At 51.1% G+C, this 16358-nt stretch overlaps 1 protein-coding gene and 1 non-coding gene across 3 annotated transcripts in view; both read right to left on the reverse strand.

Annotated features, from left to right (window-relative positions):
• The window catches only part of NELFA (negative elongation factor complex member A), a 28526-nt gene that overhangs the window by 2300 nt on the left and 9868 nt on the right, over window positions 1-16358 (reverse strand). For both annotated transcript variants that reach the window (XM_025384586.1, XM_025384585.1), the window contains exons 3-8: window positions 7425-7596; window positions 4841-5002; window positions 2737-2826; window positions 1193-1323; window positions 1035-1104; window positions 695-783 (exon numbers count right to left, since the gene is read on the reverse strand). In XM_025384586.1, the coding sequence (XP_025240371.1) occupies window positions 695-783; window positions 1035-1104; window positions 1193-1323; window positions 2737-2826; window positions 4841-5002; window positions 7425-7596 (714 nt within the window). The remainder of the gene's footprint in view (window positions 1-694; window positions 784-1034; window positions 1105-1192; window positions 1324-2736; window positions 2827-4840; window positions 5003-7424; window positions 7597-16358) is intronic.
• On the reverse strand, window positions 6870-6962 carry TRNAY-GUA. The gene is made up of 2 exons: window positions 6926-6962; window positions 6870-6905 (listed from the first exon to the last, which is right to left on the reverse strand). It is a non-coding gene; the product is annotated as a tRNA-Tyr (tRNA).

Raw genomic sequence — 16358 nt, forward strand, 5'->3', positions numbered from 1 at the left:
GGGCAAAGGGACCCCTGGCTCCAGGTGCCCCAGCAGAGTTGGGGACTGAGCGGCTCCTGTGTAGGAGAGGGGAGGGGTTGGGGAGCCCAAACTGCCCATCTCTGAGGACAGAAGTGATGCTTTTTCTTACCACGAAGCATTGATATAAAAGGAAGAGGCTCGTGTAAAGAAACCCCAGACGCGCAGCGACGGGAAGGAAGGAGCTTCTTATCCCCAAGTGACCCTGCAGTGTGGCCTCCTCCAGGCCCTGGCCTCAGACGACCCACTGTAGCCTCTGCACCTGCCGCGCCCCATGGCTGCCTCCTACCCGCAGGCAGGGCCTGGTCTCCAGGACACCGAGGCCTCTGACCACCCAGCACCCCCACAGGCCTGTCCTGTGCCCATTCACGGCCACCTGCAAGGCAGGTTCCACCAGTCCTGCCTGACAGGGGACACTGAGGCACAGGGGTGAGGAGGACTCCCCCAGCAGCCCATCCAGCAAGTGTGGGGCAGGTTCCCGCTCGGAGCCTGAGTTGGATGCCCATGTCAGGATGCGGCCCACACTGCCTCTCATATACACATATATGCATAAATACAAACCGCACACATATGTACATACACATATTATCCAATAGAACACACTAGAGTGGCCACAATCGGAACAAGAAGGGCACCTGCAGCGGTGCCAGACGTGGGGTGCTGCCCTGAGCCCTACCTGTGTGGACACCAGACCGGCCGCATAGTCCGGGGTGGCGTTCTCCACCACAGTTTCCTCCTTGGCTGGCTTCTCCACCACCTCCGCATCTGTGGACAAAACAGGCGTCCTCACCAGTGCCCAGGTGCGTCTGCAGGCTCAGCTCGGGGCAGCAACAGGGAAGCAAACAGCTTCCCAGGAGAGGCCGCCAAGGAGCGAGGAGAAAAGCAGGCGCCCACCCACAGAAGAGGAGCCTCACAGGGGCACAGCCCTGCCCGCTGAGCGTGGACACGCCCCACCCCACCTAGGCAGGGCCCGCAGGGACCCCCACTGCCGCCTCCACACAGGCCCCAATCCCCACCGAGAGTCTTCCTTCTCCTCTTCGCCTCTCGGCCAGCACCGACCATATCCAGCTCAGAGATGTCCAGCAGCTGCCAAGACAAGCACAGCCCTGCCTTAGTGACAGCACCAGGGCACGGCAGGCCTCAGGGCGCCACACGAGCTGGGGGACGGGCCCACCTTCACACCCCGTTCTTTCCTCAGCAGCGTCCTGGAAGGCGGGATGGGGGTCCGGTTCCCCGTGGGGCTGAAGACGCTGGGCGCCGTGGGGCTTCTGAAGGGCGCCTGCTTCGGGATGCCTTTGAGTGGGGCTGGAGGACGACAGCAACTGTCAGGGCCAGCAGCAGGGACCGGCAAACATCCTCCACCCCCTCTGAGCCCAGAACATCCCACCCCTTCTAGGCTAGCGCTGCAGTGGGGAAGGGCCAAATCCCTGGCGGGCAGCGGGCAGGACCCCCAGAATCCCAGACCTCAGGGAGCAGGGGAGTGCCTGGAGCCACAACCTCACACTTTGCCAAGACACCAAAGACAGCGGCACCCCAGCCCAGCCACAGGATCTCACCCGGTGGAGTCTCTCACCAGCATGGGGGGCTGAGCTCTGGCTCCTTCCTGTGCCTCCACAGGCAGGGGCGCGAAGCCAGGCGCCTGGGCTCAAGGACTGCCCTCCCAAGCCTTGTCCTCCTGTCCCGAGGACGCTCCTGAGGCCTACGCCATTACCCACCAGTGCCCACACACACCCTCCAGGGCATGCATGGCTCTCATGGTGCCAGGACCGGAGAGAGGGTGCCCGGCAGACCATGCCGTTAGCACACTGGGACAGGCTGGACACACTGCTCAACAGCTGGCCCACCCTCCCTGGGACAGCAGGTGCAGCCCCAGCCCTGGGATGCCCGGTTGGGGTGGAAAGACAAGGGTCTGCTCCAGGCGGGGCAGAGGAGAGCAAGGTGGAACCTTGGCCGCGGTGGGCAGGAATGTGACCTGGGGATGGCCCCCCCACGCAGGGACAACAGTCAGCAGACCCAAGATGCCTTCTACTAGGTCCCATGTGAACACTGTGGAATTATGGGAGCCCAAATAAACTAAGCCAGGCTGGTCCGGGGGCTGCATGGAGGGTGCCTGCAAGGCTGCCCTTTCAGCACCACCCATCTGCAAGTTCACCCAGCTGTCTCAGCACAGGACGGCACCCATCCTGCCCTCTGGCCCCCAGGTCACTATCCAGCACCCTCTGGGGTGAGTATGCCCTGCTATGGTTCCCAGGGGCACGCCGTATTCCTGTGATCAGGGTCCATTCTGCTTAAGCTCACACCCGGCCCTGAGAGCACAAATGAGGAAGGGCAGATGGAGGGGTGCAGGGGCGGCGGAACACGGTCACGCTCTCCCTGCGGAGCCTCCCAGGGACACTCGGAACCCAAGAGCAGCACTTGGGGCTGAGAACCCGAGCTGGGAAGGCCAAAAGCTGCTGCCGACAGCAGAGAAGCAGGGGCCAATGCTGTCCTCCGATCCCAGCCTTCCTGTCTCAGCACCCACGCACCCTCCCAGGGCGCTCCCCAAGGGGAGAAGCTGGTACAACTGCCCCGGCGCCTTCGCTTTCCCGCGCGCTCCCAACACGGCTGCCTGGGGGTCATTCACATGCACCACCTCCCCAACAGGGAGCCGAGTCTCCAGGTCAAGCTCTTAGCTCTGCCCTAAAAGCAAGGCTCGCGGCACCGGGGTGGGGGCCTTACTGGTGGTGTCCATCTTCCGCAGCAGCCCCCGGCCCTTGGCGTGGAAGGGCACCCCGGCGCTCCGCTTCAGCTGCTGGGCGGTCTCCGTGGCTGGAAGGAAGAGGTCACATGTGTCAGGGATCCTCAGAGCGAGAGCTCTTGGCCCTTGTAAACGCATCTCTGTCAAGCGGATTCATCTGACGGCCCGAGCCGTGAACACTGCATTCTCTCTAATGAGCAGCGTTTCGAGCAGGGCCTGACACCAGCTCGCACATTACAACAAGTCAGAAACTCACTCAGGTGAGCAAGTTTCGGGAGCTGGGTGGCTGTGGCTGCACCTCCCAGGACCCCACAGCAGGGGGAAGCAGCAGAGAAGGAGTTGAGGGGCCTCACTGGCCCACTCCGACGACCCGGGCCTCCCCCTGGCTCAGTGGGAGCACCGTCCTCGCTGAGGGTCAGCAGGCATGGTCTAGACACAAAAATATGAGGAAGAAATAAACGAAGAGATTTTCCTGACTTGGTTCAGTGAGGCTGAAGGGTCAGGGGACACTGAGTGCCCAAAGCAGAGCCTGAGGCCACTGCTGGCCTCCAAAAGGGATGCGTTCCACTGTGGGGTGGGGCCCAAGGGGCCAGCAGAGTCCTTCATGGGCTACCCGGTGTCCCTGGGGCTGCACAGAGCCTCCTGGACAGCGCTGGGCCCCGGCTGCTGCCTGTTCCAGCCAAGACCCACGCACAGCTGCTGTCAGCCTTTTATTTGGATTCTCTAGAAACGGGGTATTGATGTACATTATAAATATTCATTCTGTAACCATTCAAAATAAAACGATTTTATTGTAATCTTTGTCGTGCTTTGGGAAAACGTTAAATGAAATGATTAAATATCTTTCAAGTCAAATTGAGATCACTGGCCACTCAAGAAGGTAGCAACGTGACAGTAAGGACGGTGCCCCTCCAGCCATTCACAACGGCACCCATCGTGCCCAACAGCGGGACTCAGCTGGCACAGAGTTCATTTGGTAACAGAGATTAGAGATGCCTTAACCTAAAATTCTGAAGTTTTTGATTTCTTTCTTTTTTTTTTTTTTTGAGTTGCTGTTTTGTCCTTGTTGCCCAGGCTGGAGTGCAATCTCAGCTCGCTGCAACCTCCGCCTCCCAGGTTCAAGAGATTCTCCTGCCTCAGCCTCCCTAGCAACTGGGATTACAGGCCTGCACCACCACGCCTGGCTAATTTTTGTATTTTTCATAGAGATGGGGTTTCACCATGTTGGCCAAGCTGGTCTTGAATTCCTGACCTCAGGTGATCTGCTGGCCTTGGCCTTCCAAAGTGCTGGGATTACGTAAGCCACCACGCCTGGCTTAAATTCTGAAGTTTTTAAAGCATGTTTTCAGAACACAAAGTTTAATATAGTGATAAATAAACCTCTAACAAAAAACTTTGGCCGGGCGTGGTGGCTCACGCCTGTAATCCCAGCACTTTGGGAGGCCGACGCGGGCGGATCACGAGGTCAGGAGATCGAGACCATCCTGGTTAACACGGTGAAACCCCGTCTCCACTAAAAATACAAAAAATTAGCCCGGCGTGGTGGCGGGCGCCTGTAGTCCCAGCTCCTCGGGAGGCTGAAGCAGGAGAATGGCCTGAACCCGGGAGGCGGAGCTTGCAGTGAGCCGAACTCGTGCCACTGCACTCCAGCCTGGGCGATAGAGCAAGACTGTCTCAAAAAAAAAAAAAAACTTCAGGCAGAACTTTATCTTTTTTTTTTTTGAGACAGGGTCTCACTCTCACCCAGGATGGAGTGTAGTGGTGTGATCATAGCTCACTGTAGCCTCAGCCTCGCAGGCTCAGGTGATCCTCCTACCTCAGCCTCCCAAGTAGCTGGGAGCACAGGCACGCCACCACCAGGCCTCGCTATTTTTTTTGCTATTTTTGGTAGAGATAGGGTTTCTTGGCTGGTCTCAAATTCCTGGGCTCAAACGACCCACCTGCCCCAGCCTCCCAACAGGGGTGAGCCACCATGCCCGGCCCAGAATGCTATCTTGAAGGGGCAGTCTTGGTTCCTTAGAACCTAAAGAAACCTATGAGTGGAAACTACACAGACAAGGCCCGATGGCGGCCGTGGCCACTCACACTTCTGCAGCAGCTCCGCCCGCAGCGTGGCGCTCTTGGGTTTCCGCTTCAACTGAAAATGCTTCACCGGCGGCGTGAGGGGTCCCGCGAGGGTTGTCAGGGCGTTTTTGTTCAAGTACTGGCACTCCAGTGGCAGCATGGCAGACGCTTCACACTCGCCCACTGCGTGGTAAGAACCACACGACGGTTAGGGCGCCCAGGCCACAGAGCTCCCCGCTGAGAGGAGCTGGTGGCTGCCCGGCCCCACACCCTCCTCGGCGAGGGTTAGGTCATGGGAGCTGCAGCTGTTTTCCAGTCCCCGAGAGACTGACTCCCCACGGCTCCAGCAGAACACCCAGGAGCGTTTTCAGAACAGGAACGCCTGAGAGGTGGACGTGCCTCGAGAGGGCTGCAAACTGGAAAAAGTCTGGCACCGCGGATATTGAGAACCACAAGTGGACATAGTACAGTGATTCCCGGAGGGCTCCAGGCACTTATAGAACATAAAATGTTAACGGGTCCCATCCCCACGTAAGAAGGACCTCCCATCTGGGGCTTCTCTCTTCCCATCCCCAAGGGTAACCAGGCCGGTGGTCTCTCCTGGAATCCCAGCCCTCATCCAAACTGCCCACATCCATTTCCTCAGTCCGCATGGTCACCCAGGGTTCAGAGCCTGGGAACTGCCCCACAGGGACAGGCAACCTCCCACCTGAACTGGCTACGTGTCCCGCCTGGAGAAAAAGCACAGGCAGGCAGATGAGAGTTCACCGCCCTCGGCCTTCCTGCCTGCGGGACACTCCTGAGAGACACCAGCGGGGGGTGGGGTGGGGTGGACCTGTCCAGGCCACTGCTCCAGAGGCACCTGTGTGGTGTGTGTGCTCTCACAGGTGGGCAGAGGTGCCACCTGCAGGGGGGTGGCCAGGAGGGCCCCTGCAGGAGTGTGCAGCCTCGATGTCTCCATCCCACAACCCTGTCTCTCTGGGTGCTTCCCTTGAAGGAGCTGGGCACAACGTCTGGGCTCTGAGGAACCAGTGGCAATTGTCCAAAGCAGGAGAGAACCTCAGAGAAGCACAAGCATCCCATCAACACACGTTCTTCAAAACCACCTACAAATTGTTTTTTCTTTTTTTAACAGATACGTTCTTGACCGGGCGCGGTGGCTCACGTCTGTAATCCCAGCACTGTTGAAGGCTGAGGCGGGTGGATCACGAGGTCAGGAGATTGACGCCATCCTGGCTAACACGGTGAAACCCCGTCTCTACTAAAAATACAAAAAAATCAGCCGGGCGCGGTGGTGGGCGCCTGTGGTCCCAGCTACTCAGGAGGCTGAGGCAGGAGAATGGCATGAACCTGGGAGGTGGAGCTTGCAGTGAGCTGAGATCGCACCACTGTACTCCAGCCTGGGTGACAGAGTGAGACTCCGTCTCAAAAAAAAAAAAAAAAAAGATACGTTCTCACCGTGTTACCCAGGCTGGAGTGCAGTGGCACGATCATGGCTCACTGCAGCCTTGGCCTCCCAGGCTCAAGTGAGCCTCCCTTCTCAGCCTCCCAAGTACCTGGCAGGACAGGCACGTGCCACCACGCCCAGCTGATTTTTATTTTTTGTAGAAATGGGTTCTTGCTATGTTTCCCAGGCTGGTCTTGAACTCCTGGGCTCAAGTAATCTGCCCACCTCAGCCTCCCAAAGTGCTAGGGTTACAGGAGAGAGCCACGGAGCCTAGCCTTGCGAATATTTTTTTTTTTTTTTTTTGAGACGGAGTCTCACTCTGTGGCCCAGGCTGGAGTGCAGTGGCGAGATCTCGGCTCACTGCAAGCTCCGCCTCCCGGGTTCATGCCATTCTCCTGCCTCAGCCTCCCGAGTAACTGGGACTACAGGCGCCCGCCACTTCGCCCGGCTAGTTTTTTTTTGTATTTTTTAGTAGAGACGGGGTTTCACTGTGTTAGCCAGGATGGTCTCGATCTCCTGACCTCGTGATCCGCCCGTCTCGGCCTCCCAAAGTGCTGGGATTACAGGCTCGAGCCACCGAGCCCGGCCAAAACCGCACTTGTCTCCTTCGAACCGGAATCAAACCAGCGACCTAAGGATGTCTCCTGCTGAGGAAGTAGCTACAGTCCTCCGCTCTACCAGCTGAGCTATCGAAGGGACTATATTTTCTAAGCAATTTTCAGTTCACATTTAAACAACTGAATTGCTGATATTTTCAACATGCATTTCTGAGCATGTACTCTGGGCCAGGGAATGTTCTGGGCCCTAGAATCTAGGATCTGCAGATACAACCTGAATGGGCAAAGCCCCTGCCCTCATGGAGCCAACCAGGAAGAGACCGCGAGTGGCGCTGACACCACCCCCCGCTGACACCGCCCCCCGCTGACACCGCAGCAGCCAGGATGGGGCCTGTGGGTTGTTTTGAGTTTGTTTTCAAAGATGGCAAAAAGCCAGGCAGCAGCTTACACGGGAGGAAGGTGTGTACATAGTTAATATTTTAGGAACCAGGACACATGGAAAAATGTTAACAGTCTAAAAATCAAATTCATTTCAGAAAAAAACTTTTCAAGAAAGATCCATTTCCCTCCTCCCAACATGAATTAAAGCCACACAACATACCCTTTTCTCTAAGTTCTCCCAAAATATCCTGAACATTGGGATTCTGCTCCTCGAGCTCCAGGTTAAGTGAGCCCGTGTCCGGAAAGGACTTCAGGATGTCGGCGACCATGAGCACCCAGGGGTCCGAGTCGAGGCTGGCGAGCTGGATGATCTCCACCAGGGCGCCCTTCATCTGTAAGACAGGATGTGGCCAGTGCCACCGTGCCCTTGCCCACTTCCGAGCCCACTCCCTGCTGAGCTTCTGAATGGGCACTGGGCAGTGGCAGGGCTCTCTGGCAGTCTCCCCCAACACTTCCTCCTGAGGGCTCTCCTTCCTCTGAGCCCCCGGCCTCACCCCAGGGCCACCTTGCTTCCCTGAGCTGCCACAGCCACTGCCAGGTTGCAAGGCCCGGCATCTGGTGCCCCCCTGGCAGCCTCCCACCTCCCAGCAGCACCCAGTCTGCTGGGCTTGCTCTCCCCCACCGGTGTGCAGATGCAAGAAAACCTGAAGGCTGAGATGCCGGGGCCACCACCGCCCCCACAGAAAGCCTGCCAGTGGGGCATCCTGGGGATGACGGGCGTACAGCAGGCAGGTGCCCGGCACAGCAGAGCACAGGAGCAGGGTGGAGTCACCTGCCACAGGGGCTGTGTGCCCAGGCAGCAGGGGGTGGGGCCTGGGCAGCACCCGTGCCAGCTGAGCTGGTCAGCCTAGTCACCATCTGGGCAGGGATGGCCACCTCCAGGTCTGGACGGCGCTGGGAGGTGGCGTGCATGGAGGCTGGAGGTGGCCCCAGGACCTGGAGTGAGGCCAGGGCCTTTGGGAGGCCATGGGCGATGTGGGTGGAGGAAGCAGGTGCACCCCGCGCTCCCTCAATGCCTGGGAGGCCAGATCCATCCACACCAGGGCCTGCTTCAGCCACATAAACCCCCTCCCACAAGGAAACGCAGAGAACCAGGCCGTGGCGTGCCTGTGCCTCTGCCACGGGTCCACTGGGCTGCTCACAGCGTGAGACGGCTGGGCTGGCAGGAGCTGGGGTTGAACAACAGCGCCCTGCCCTGTCTGGACGCCAGGGCTGAAACCCCAGCACAAGGCATTCCTGACACCCACTCCCTGCGTCAGGCGCCAGAGACCTGTACTAAGAGGGCTGCGGCCATCACGTCCCCGCGAGCACCACCTCCTGGTGGCCTCTGAGTGGGAGGACCTTCCAAAGCTTCCCCTCAGACCTCACTGTCCTCATGGGCTTCCTGCCTGGAGGGAAGTTGGCTCGAGGGGCAGAGGTCAGAGGTCGTGCCAGGGGAGCCTGCCTGCTGCCAAGCCCCCCTGCATCTGCCCTGCAGGACACCCAGCTGCCCTCAGGAGTCAGGAACCTCCGCGTGGCCCAGCCCTTCTGTTCCCTGGGCATTAGGGAGGGTGTTGCCTCGGCCTCTGACCCTGTGCCCCCAGCCCTCACTCCCGACGCCCACCCGAGTTCAGGGAACAGCGCACGCTGCTGGAGAAGATGCCACGTGGCTGCAGGAGGCGCTGCGCACACAGTGACTCTGGCAGCCGCACAGCCCCACTGTTGCCAGCCAGTGCTGCCTCCTCACAGCAGCCCCAGGGAAACCCTATGCCTGCCAAGAGGCAAGTGGGCGGTAAAGAAAAAAAAAAGTCGGGGATGTTAATTTAAAACAAAAAGGACCACTGTTATGGAGTAAATGTTTTCTCTCTCCAAAATGCGTATGTTGAAGACTGTCTTACTCTACTTGGACATCTGTTAGAAAATGCTCGGCTTTCCCGGGTGCGGTGGCTCACGCCTGTAATCCCAGCACTTTGGGAGGCAGAGATGAACGGATCACGAGGTCAGGAGTTGGAGACCAGACCACCCAACATGGTGAAACCCTGTCTCTACTAAAAATACAAAATTAGCCAGGCGTGGTGGTGCATTCCCGTAATCCCAACTACTCAGGAGGCTGACGCAGGGGAATCGCTTGAACCCAGGAGGCAGAGGTTGTGGTGAGCCAAGACCATGCCATTGCACTCCAGCCTGGGCAACAAGAGCGAAACTCCATCTCAAAAAAGAAAAAAAAAAAGAAAAAAGAAAAAAAAGAAAGATAATGCTTGGCTTACACACAACAGAAATTTACTTCTCATGGTTCTGGAGGTGGAGAGTCCAAGATCAGTCAAGGCGCTGGCAGATTCCCTGCCTGGTGGGGGCCCCTTCCGGCTTCATGGAAGGTGCCTTTTGCTGGTGGAAGGGGGAACGAGCTCCTGGGGCCTTTTTTTTTTGAGACAGAGTCTCGCTGTTGTCACTCAGGCTGGAGTGCAATGACAGGATCTCAGCTCACTGCAACCTCCGCCTCCCCAGTCTCAGAGATTCTCCTGCCTCGTTTTCCCACGGTGCTGGGAATCCAGGCGCCACCACCATGCCCAGCCCGGGCCTATGTTGTGAGGTCTGTAATTCTTAGAGAGCAGGCGCCCTAACTCACTTCTGTACCCTTTACTGAATAAACTATCACATCATTAAAATCTCTCTTCCTCGTCCCTGGTATAAAGGACTGCTATTTACTAAGCTTTTAAGAGGGACAGGGTCGGGTATAGTGGCTCACACCTGTGCTTCCAGCTACTCGGGAGGCTGAGGTAGGAGGATCATTTGAGCCCAGAGGTTCGAGGCTGCAGTGAACAAAGATGGCACTACTCCACTCCAGCCTGAGCGACACAGCAAGATTTCATTTCTTAAAAAAATTTAAAATTGGCTGGGCACAGTGGCTCATGCCTGTAATCCCAGCACTCTGGGAGGCTGAGGCGGGTGGTTCACTTGAGGCCAGGAGTTCAAGATCAGCCTGTCCAACATGGCGAAACCCTGTCTCTACTGAAAATACAAAAATTAGCCGGGCATGGTGGTGCACTCCTGGAATCCCAGCTACTGGGGAGGGTGAGGCAGGAGAATCGCTTGAACCTGGGAGGTGGAGATTGTGGTGAGCCAAGATGGCGCCAATGCACTCCAGCCTGGGTGACAGAGTAAGACTCTGTCTAAAAAAAAAACAACACACACACACACATTACAAAACCAGTGAACTGGTTGCAGAATTTCATTCAGAAACACAAGTTGTAGCAGATGCCATGTATAAGGTTAACCTTATGTGTCAACTTGACTGGGCCATGGGGTACCTGGACAGTTAGTCCCTCGTGATTCTAGATGTGTCTGTGAGGATGTTTCTACATGAGACTAACATCTGAATTGTACTGAGGCAGAGGGCCCTCCCTCCTGTTGAGTGGGTCTCATCCAATCAACTGGAAACCAAAGCAGAACAAAAATGCCGAGGAAGGGAACTCCTGCCCGTCTGAGATGGAAGATTGGTCTTCTCCAGCCTTCAGACTCAGGCTGGAACATCAGCTCTTCCTGGGTCTCGAGTCTAAGGGCTTACATCACTGGCTCTCCTGGTGTGTGTGCATGTGTGTGTGTGTATACCCTCCTGGTTCTGTTTCTCTGGAGAATCCTGGCCGATACACTGTGGAACACACCCAGCCCAGTCATCTATTCTAGTCACCCTGTATCTATGGTCTTATGTAGAAAAGTTTAATTTTCAGAATGATATCCCTAAGGTACCAGACTCCTAAATAAATGAAAAAAGAAAACTAAGATAGCTAAATTAGAATGTCTTATAAACCTTTTTTTAAATACCAAGAAAATAAATAAAAATATTTTTCAGAGAAGTAAATTACCCAGAATGGCCTAGTCCTTTCACAGTCTAGTTAAATGAAGTCTTTATCACAATTTCTTGAAATACATAAGGACAAAGTCCAAGAAAAATACATATAAAATAAAGTTGGTATACTTACATTAATATTAGATAGAAGCAGATTTTAAGAACAAAACATTACTAAATACACAGATCTCTAGATCCAAGGTTGAGTTCACATGGTAACTATAACAACTATAAACTTGGATGCACCTAGTAACACAGCCCCAAGATATATACAGCATAAGCTGAGAAGGAAAAATAGAAAAATCCATAATCATAATGGGGAGATCAACAAATCCTCTTCTCACTGATTTTTTTTTTTTTATTTAAATCAAGCTGCACATGCCTGTGATACTTGGGAGGCTGAGGAGTTTGAGTCCAGCCTGGGCAACATAGTAAGACACCACACCTTTAAAACAACAGTAAGAACAGAATAGATTTGTACAACATGATTATAGAAATTTGGCCTAATGAACATCCACTGAGCAATGGATCTCAAAACTAGAGAATATATGTGATTCGCAAGCTTACTTGCAACATTTACAAAAACTGACCATATATTTTGCCATTAAGCAAATCTTAAATTTCAAACAACTAAAATAATATAAACCATATTCTCTGAAAAGAGCTCAATACAGCTAGAAATTAATAATAAAAACAAAACTAAAATCTCTTCCCCTCCAATGTAGGAAAATTAAGAAACATTTCTAAATTACACAGGGATCAGTGAAGAACTTATTGAAATTTAAAAATATTTTTTTTTGGCCGGGCGCGGTGGCTCAAGCCTGTAATCCCAGCACTTTGGGAGGCCGAGACAGGCGGATCACGAGGTCAGGAGATCGAGACCATCCTGGCTAACAAGGTGAAACCCCGTCTCTACTAAAAAAAAATACAAAAAACTAGCCGGGCAATGTGGCGGGCGCCTGTAGTCCCAGCTACTCGGGAGGCTGAGGCAGGAGAATGGCGTGAACCCGGGAGGCGGAGCTTGCAGTGAGCTGAGATCCGGCCACTGCACTCCAGCCTGGGCGACAGAGCGAGACTCTGTCTCAAAAAAATAAAAAAATAAAAAATAAAAATATAAAAATAAAAATATTTTTGACTTGATACAGTTCTGTGACTATCAAAACTTGTGGGATGTAGCTAACACTGTAATTAGAAGAAAATTAGTGCAAAAATCAGTGAAACAGAAAGCAAAGATCAACAAAACCAGAAGCTGGTACTTTGAAAATTCTTATAAAATCAACAAACATCTGATGAGATGGATCAAGGGGGAAAAAATAAGAAATAATCACTACACATGCTTTTGACATTTACAAAGAAGATGTTGGGCTGGTCATGTTGGCCCGTGCCTGTAATCCCAGAAATTTGGGCAGCCGAGGCAGGTGGATCACTTGAGGTCGAGAGCTTGAGACCAGATTGGCCAATGTGGCAAAAGCCCGTCTCTAGTAAAAATACGAAAATTAGCCGGGCATGGTGGTGCACGTTTGTGATCCCAGTTACTCAGGAGGCTGAAACACGAGAATTGTTGAGCCTGGAAGGTGGAGGTTGCAGTGAGCCAAGATCACACCATGGCACTCCAGCCTTGATGACAGAAGGGTATTTGAGACACTCTCTCTACAAAAAATAAAAAAAAAGAAAAGTAGGCAGGTATGGTGGTGCATGCCTGTAGTCTTAGCTGCTCACCAGGTTGAGGAAGGAGGATCACCTGAGCTTAGGAGTTTAAGGTTACAGTGAGTTATGATCACATCACTCCCACTCCAGCCTGGGTGACAGTGACACTATGCATTAAAACAAGCAAACAGACAAAACTCATAAAAACAAAAATCAATACCGAAAAATCCTCCCACAAAGTAAATTTCAGGTCCAGAAGGCTTCATTACCAAGTTCTACCAAATATTTAGGAAGAAATCACTCCATTAGTAAACAAACTTTCCAAGGAAAAAGAAAAGACCAGATACGTTACAAATCCTTTTTTAAGGGTAGCATAACCCCAATACCAAAATCCAACAAAGACAGTCTGGGTAAGTAAAACTACAGGTCAATCTCACCCAAGAACAAAGATACAATACAAAATCCCTATACAAAACCTCAGGATGATATAATCCAACAACATAAAATGACCAATTTAGGTTTACCTCAGGAATGCAAGGTTGGTTTATAATTAAAGGTATTTTGTTAATGTGGTGAATTACATGTCAATAGATATTGAAGCATTTGATAAAATTTAAAGTTCCCTTGTGTTCATACCCACTAGGATGGCTACATCAAAAAGATAACAAATGTTGGCAAGGATGTGAGAGACTGAACACTCAAAAATCACTATGGAGAATGTAAGATGGTGTAGCCACTAACATCCTATACAGGAGCGATCCTACTGGCATCAGGTTGGTGCCCCTCGAGGTCAGAGGTCCCAGAAGAAGGAGCAGGAACCCATCTTTGCTGTTCTCCAGCCTCCTTTAGTGACACCTCCAGGCACGGGAGTGAATCAGATGAAAATGGCCTGAAGTGAACCCCCAGCAAACTGCAGCAGCCCTACAGAAGAGGGACCTGACTATTGCAGGAAAAACAAACGAGCAGAAAATGACAATAGCATCAACAACAACAACAACCACAACAAAAGGCCCCATCCAAGGGTCAGCAGCCTCAAAGACTGAAACTAGGCAAACTCATGAAGATGAGAAAGAATCAACGAAAAAATGCTGAAAACCCCAAAGGCCAGAGTGCCTCTTCTCCTCCAAATGATCACAATGTCTCTCCATCAAGGGCGCAGAACTAGATGGAGGATTGGATGGACAAGCTGACAGAAGTAGGCTTCAGAAGATGGGTAAAAATAAACAAACAAACAAACAAACAAAACAAAACAAAAAAACGAACTAAAGGAGCATGTTCTATCCCAATGCAAAGAAGCTAAGAACCTTGATAAAAGGTTAAGGAATTGCTAACTAGAATACCCAGTTTAGAGAGGAACATAAATGACCTGATGGAGCTGAAAAACACAGCACAAGAACCTTGTGAATCATCCGCAAGTATCAACAGCCAAATCCACCAAGCGGAAGAAAGGATATCAGAGTTTGAAGACCACCTTACTGAAATAAGACATGCAGACAAGAATAGAGAGAAAAGAATGAAAAGGAACGAACAAAGCCTTAAAAAAATATGGGACTTCATAAAAAGACCCAACCTACTACTGACTGGAGTACCAGAAGGAGACGGGGAGAATGGAAACAAGCTAGAAAACACACTTAAGGATATCATCCAGGAGAACTTCCTCAACCTAGAAAGACAGGCCGACATGCAAATTCGGGAAATACAGAGAACTCCACTAAGATACTCCACGAGATGATCAACCCCAAGACACATAATCATCAAATTCTCCAAGGTCGAAATGAAGGAAAAACTGTTCAGGGCAGCCAGAGAGAAAGGCCAGGTCACCTACAAAGGGAAGTACATCAGACTAACTAACAGCAGACCTCTGCAGAAACTCTACAAGCCAGAAGAGATTGGGGGCCAATATTCAACATTCTTAAAGAAAAGAATTTTCAACCCAGAATTTAATATCCAGCCAAACTAAGCTTCATAAGTGAAGGAGAAATAAAATATTTTCCAGACAAGCAAATGCTGAGGGATTTTGTTACCATCAGCCCTGCCCTGGAAGAGCTCTGGAAAGAAGCACTAAATATGGAAAGAAAAACCGGTACCAGCCACTAAAAAAACACACCAAAATATAAAGACCAATGACATTATGAAGAAACTGCATCTAGTGTGCAAAATAACCAGATAGCATCATGATTACAGGACCGAATTCACACATAACAATATTAACCTTAAATGTAAATGGGCTAAATGCCCCAATTAAAAGACATAGACTGACAAATTGGATAAGGAGTCAAGACCCATCGGTGTGCTGTATGCAGAAGACTCATCTTACATGCAAAGACATACACAGGCTCAAAATAAAGGGATGGAGGAAACTTTACTAAGCAAATGGAAAGCAAAAACAAACAACAAACAACAACAACAACAACAAACGGGTTGCAATCCTAGTCTCTGACAAAACAGACTTTAAACCAACAAAGATCAAAGAAGACAAGAAGGGCATTACACAATGGTAAAAGGAACAATTCAACAAGAAGAGCTAACTATCCTAAATACATATGCACCCAATACAGGAGCACCCAGATTCATAAAACAAGTTCTTAGAGACCTACAAAGAGACTTAGACTCCCACACAATAACAGGAGGAGACTTTAACACCCCACTGTCAGTATTAGATCAACGAGACAGAAAACTAACAAGGATATTCAGGACTTGAACTCAGTTCTGGATCAAGTGGACCTAGCAGATGTCTACAGAACTCTCTACCCCAAATCAACAGGACATGTATTTTTCTCAGTGCCACATGGCACTTATTCTAAAATCAACCACATAATTGGAAGTAAAATACTCCTCAGCAAATGCAAAAGAACTAAATCACAACAGTCTCTCAGATCACAGTGCAAATTAGAACTCAAGATTAAGAAACTCACTCAAAACCACACAATTTCATGGAAATTGAACAACCTGCTCCTGAATGACTCCTGGGTAAATAATGAAATTAGGGCAGAAATCAAGAATTTCTTTGAAACCAATGAGAACAAAGAGACAATGGGCCAGAATCTCTGGGACACAGCTAAAGCAGTGTTAAGAGCGAAATTTACAGCACTAAATGCCAACATTAGAAAGCTAGAAAGATCTCAAATCGACACCCTAACATCACAATTAAAAGAGCTAGAGAGGCAAGAGCAAATTAACCCCAAAGCTAACAGAAAAAAAGAAATAACTAAGATCAGAGAAGAATTAAAGGACACAGAGACATGAAAAACCCTTCAAAAAAATAAATAAACAAATCCAGGAGCTGGTTTTTTGAAAAAATTAACAAAATGGATAGAACACTAGCCAGACTAATAAAGAAGAGAGAGAAGAATCAAATAGACACCAATAATAATAATAATAATAACAATAATAAAGGTGATAGCACCGCTGGCTCCAGAGATAGACAAACTACCATCAGAGAATACTATAAACACCTCTATACAAATAAACTAGAAAATCTAGAAGAAATGGATAAATTCCTGGGTGCATACACCCTCCCAAAACTAAATCAGGAAGAAGTCGAATCCCTGAACAGACCAGTAACAAGCTCTGAAATTGAGGCAGTAATAACCTACCAACCAAAAAAAGCCCGGTACCAGA

The sequence above is a fragment of the Theropithecus gelada genome, chromosome 5 (genome assembly GCF_003255815.1).
Source record: "Theropithecus gelada isolate Dixy chromosome 5, Tgel_1.0, whole genome shotgun sequence".
In the NCBI taxonomy this organism is placed as follows: Eukaryota; Metazoa; Chordata; class Mammalia; order Primates; family Cercopithecidae; genus Theropithecus; species Theropithecus gelada.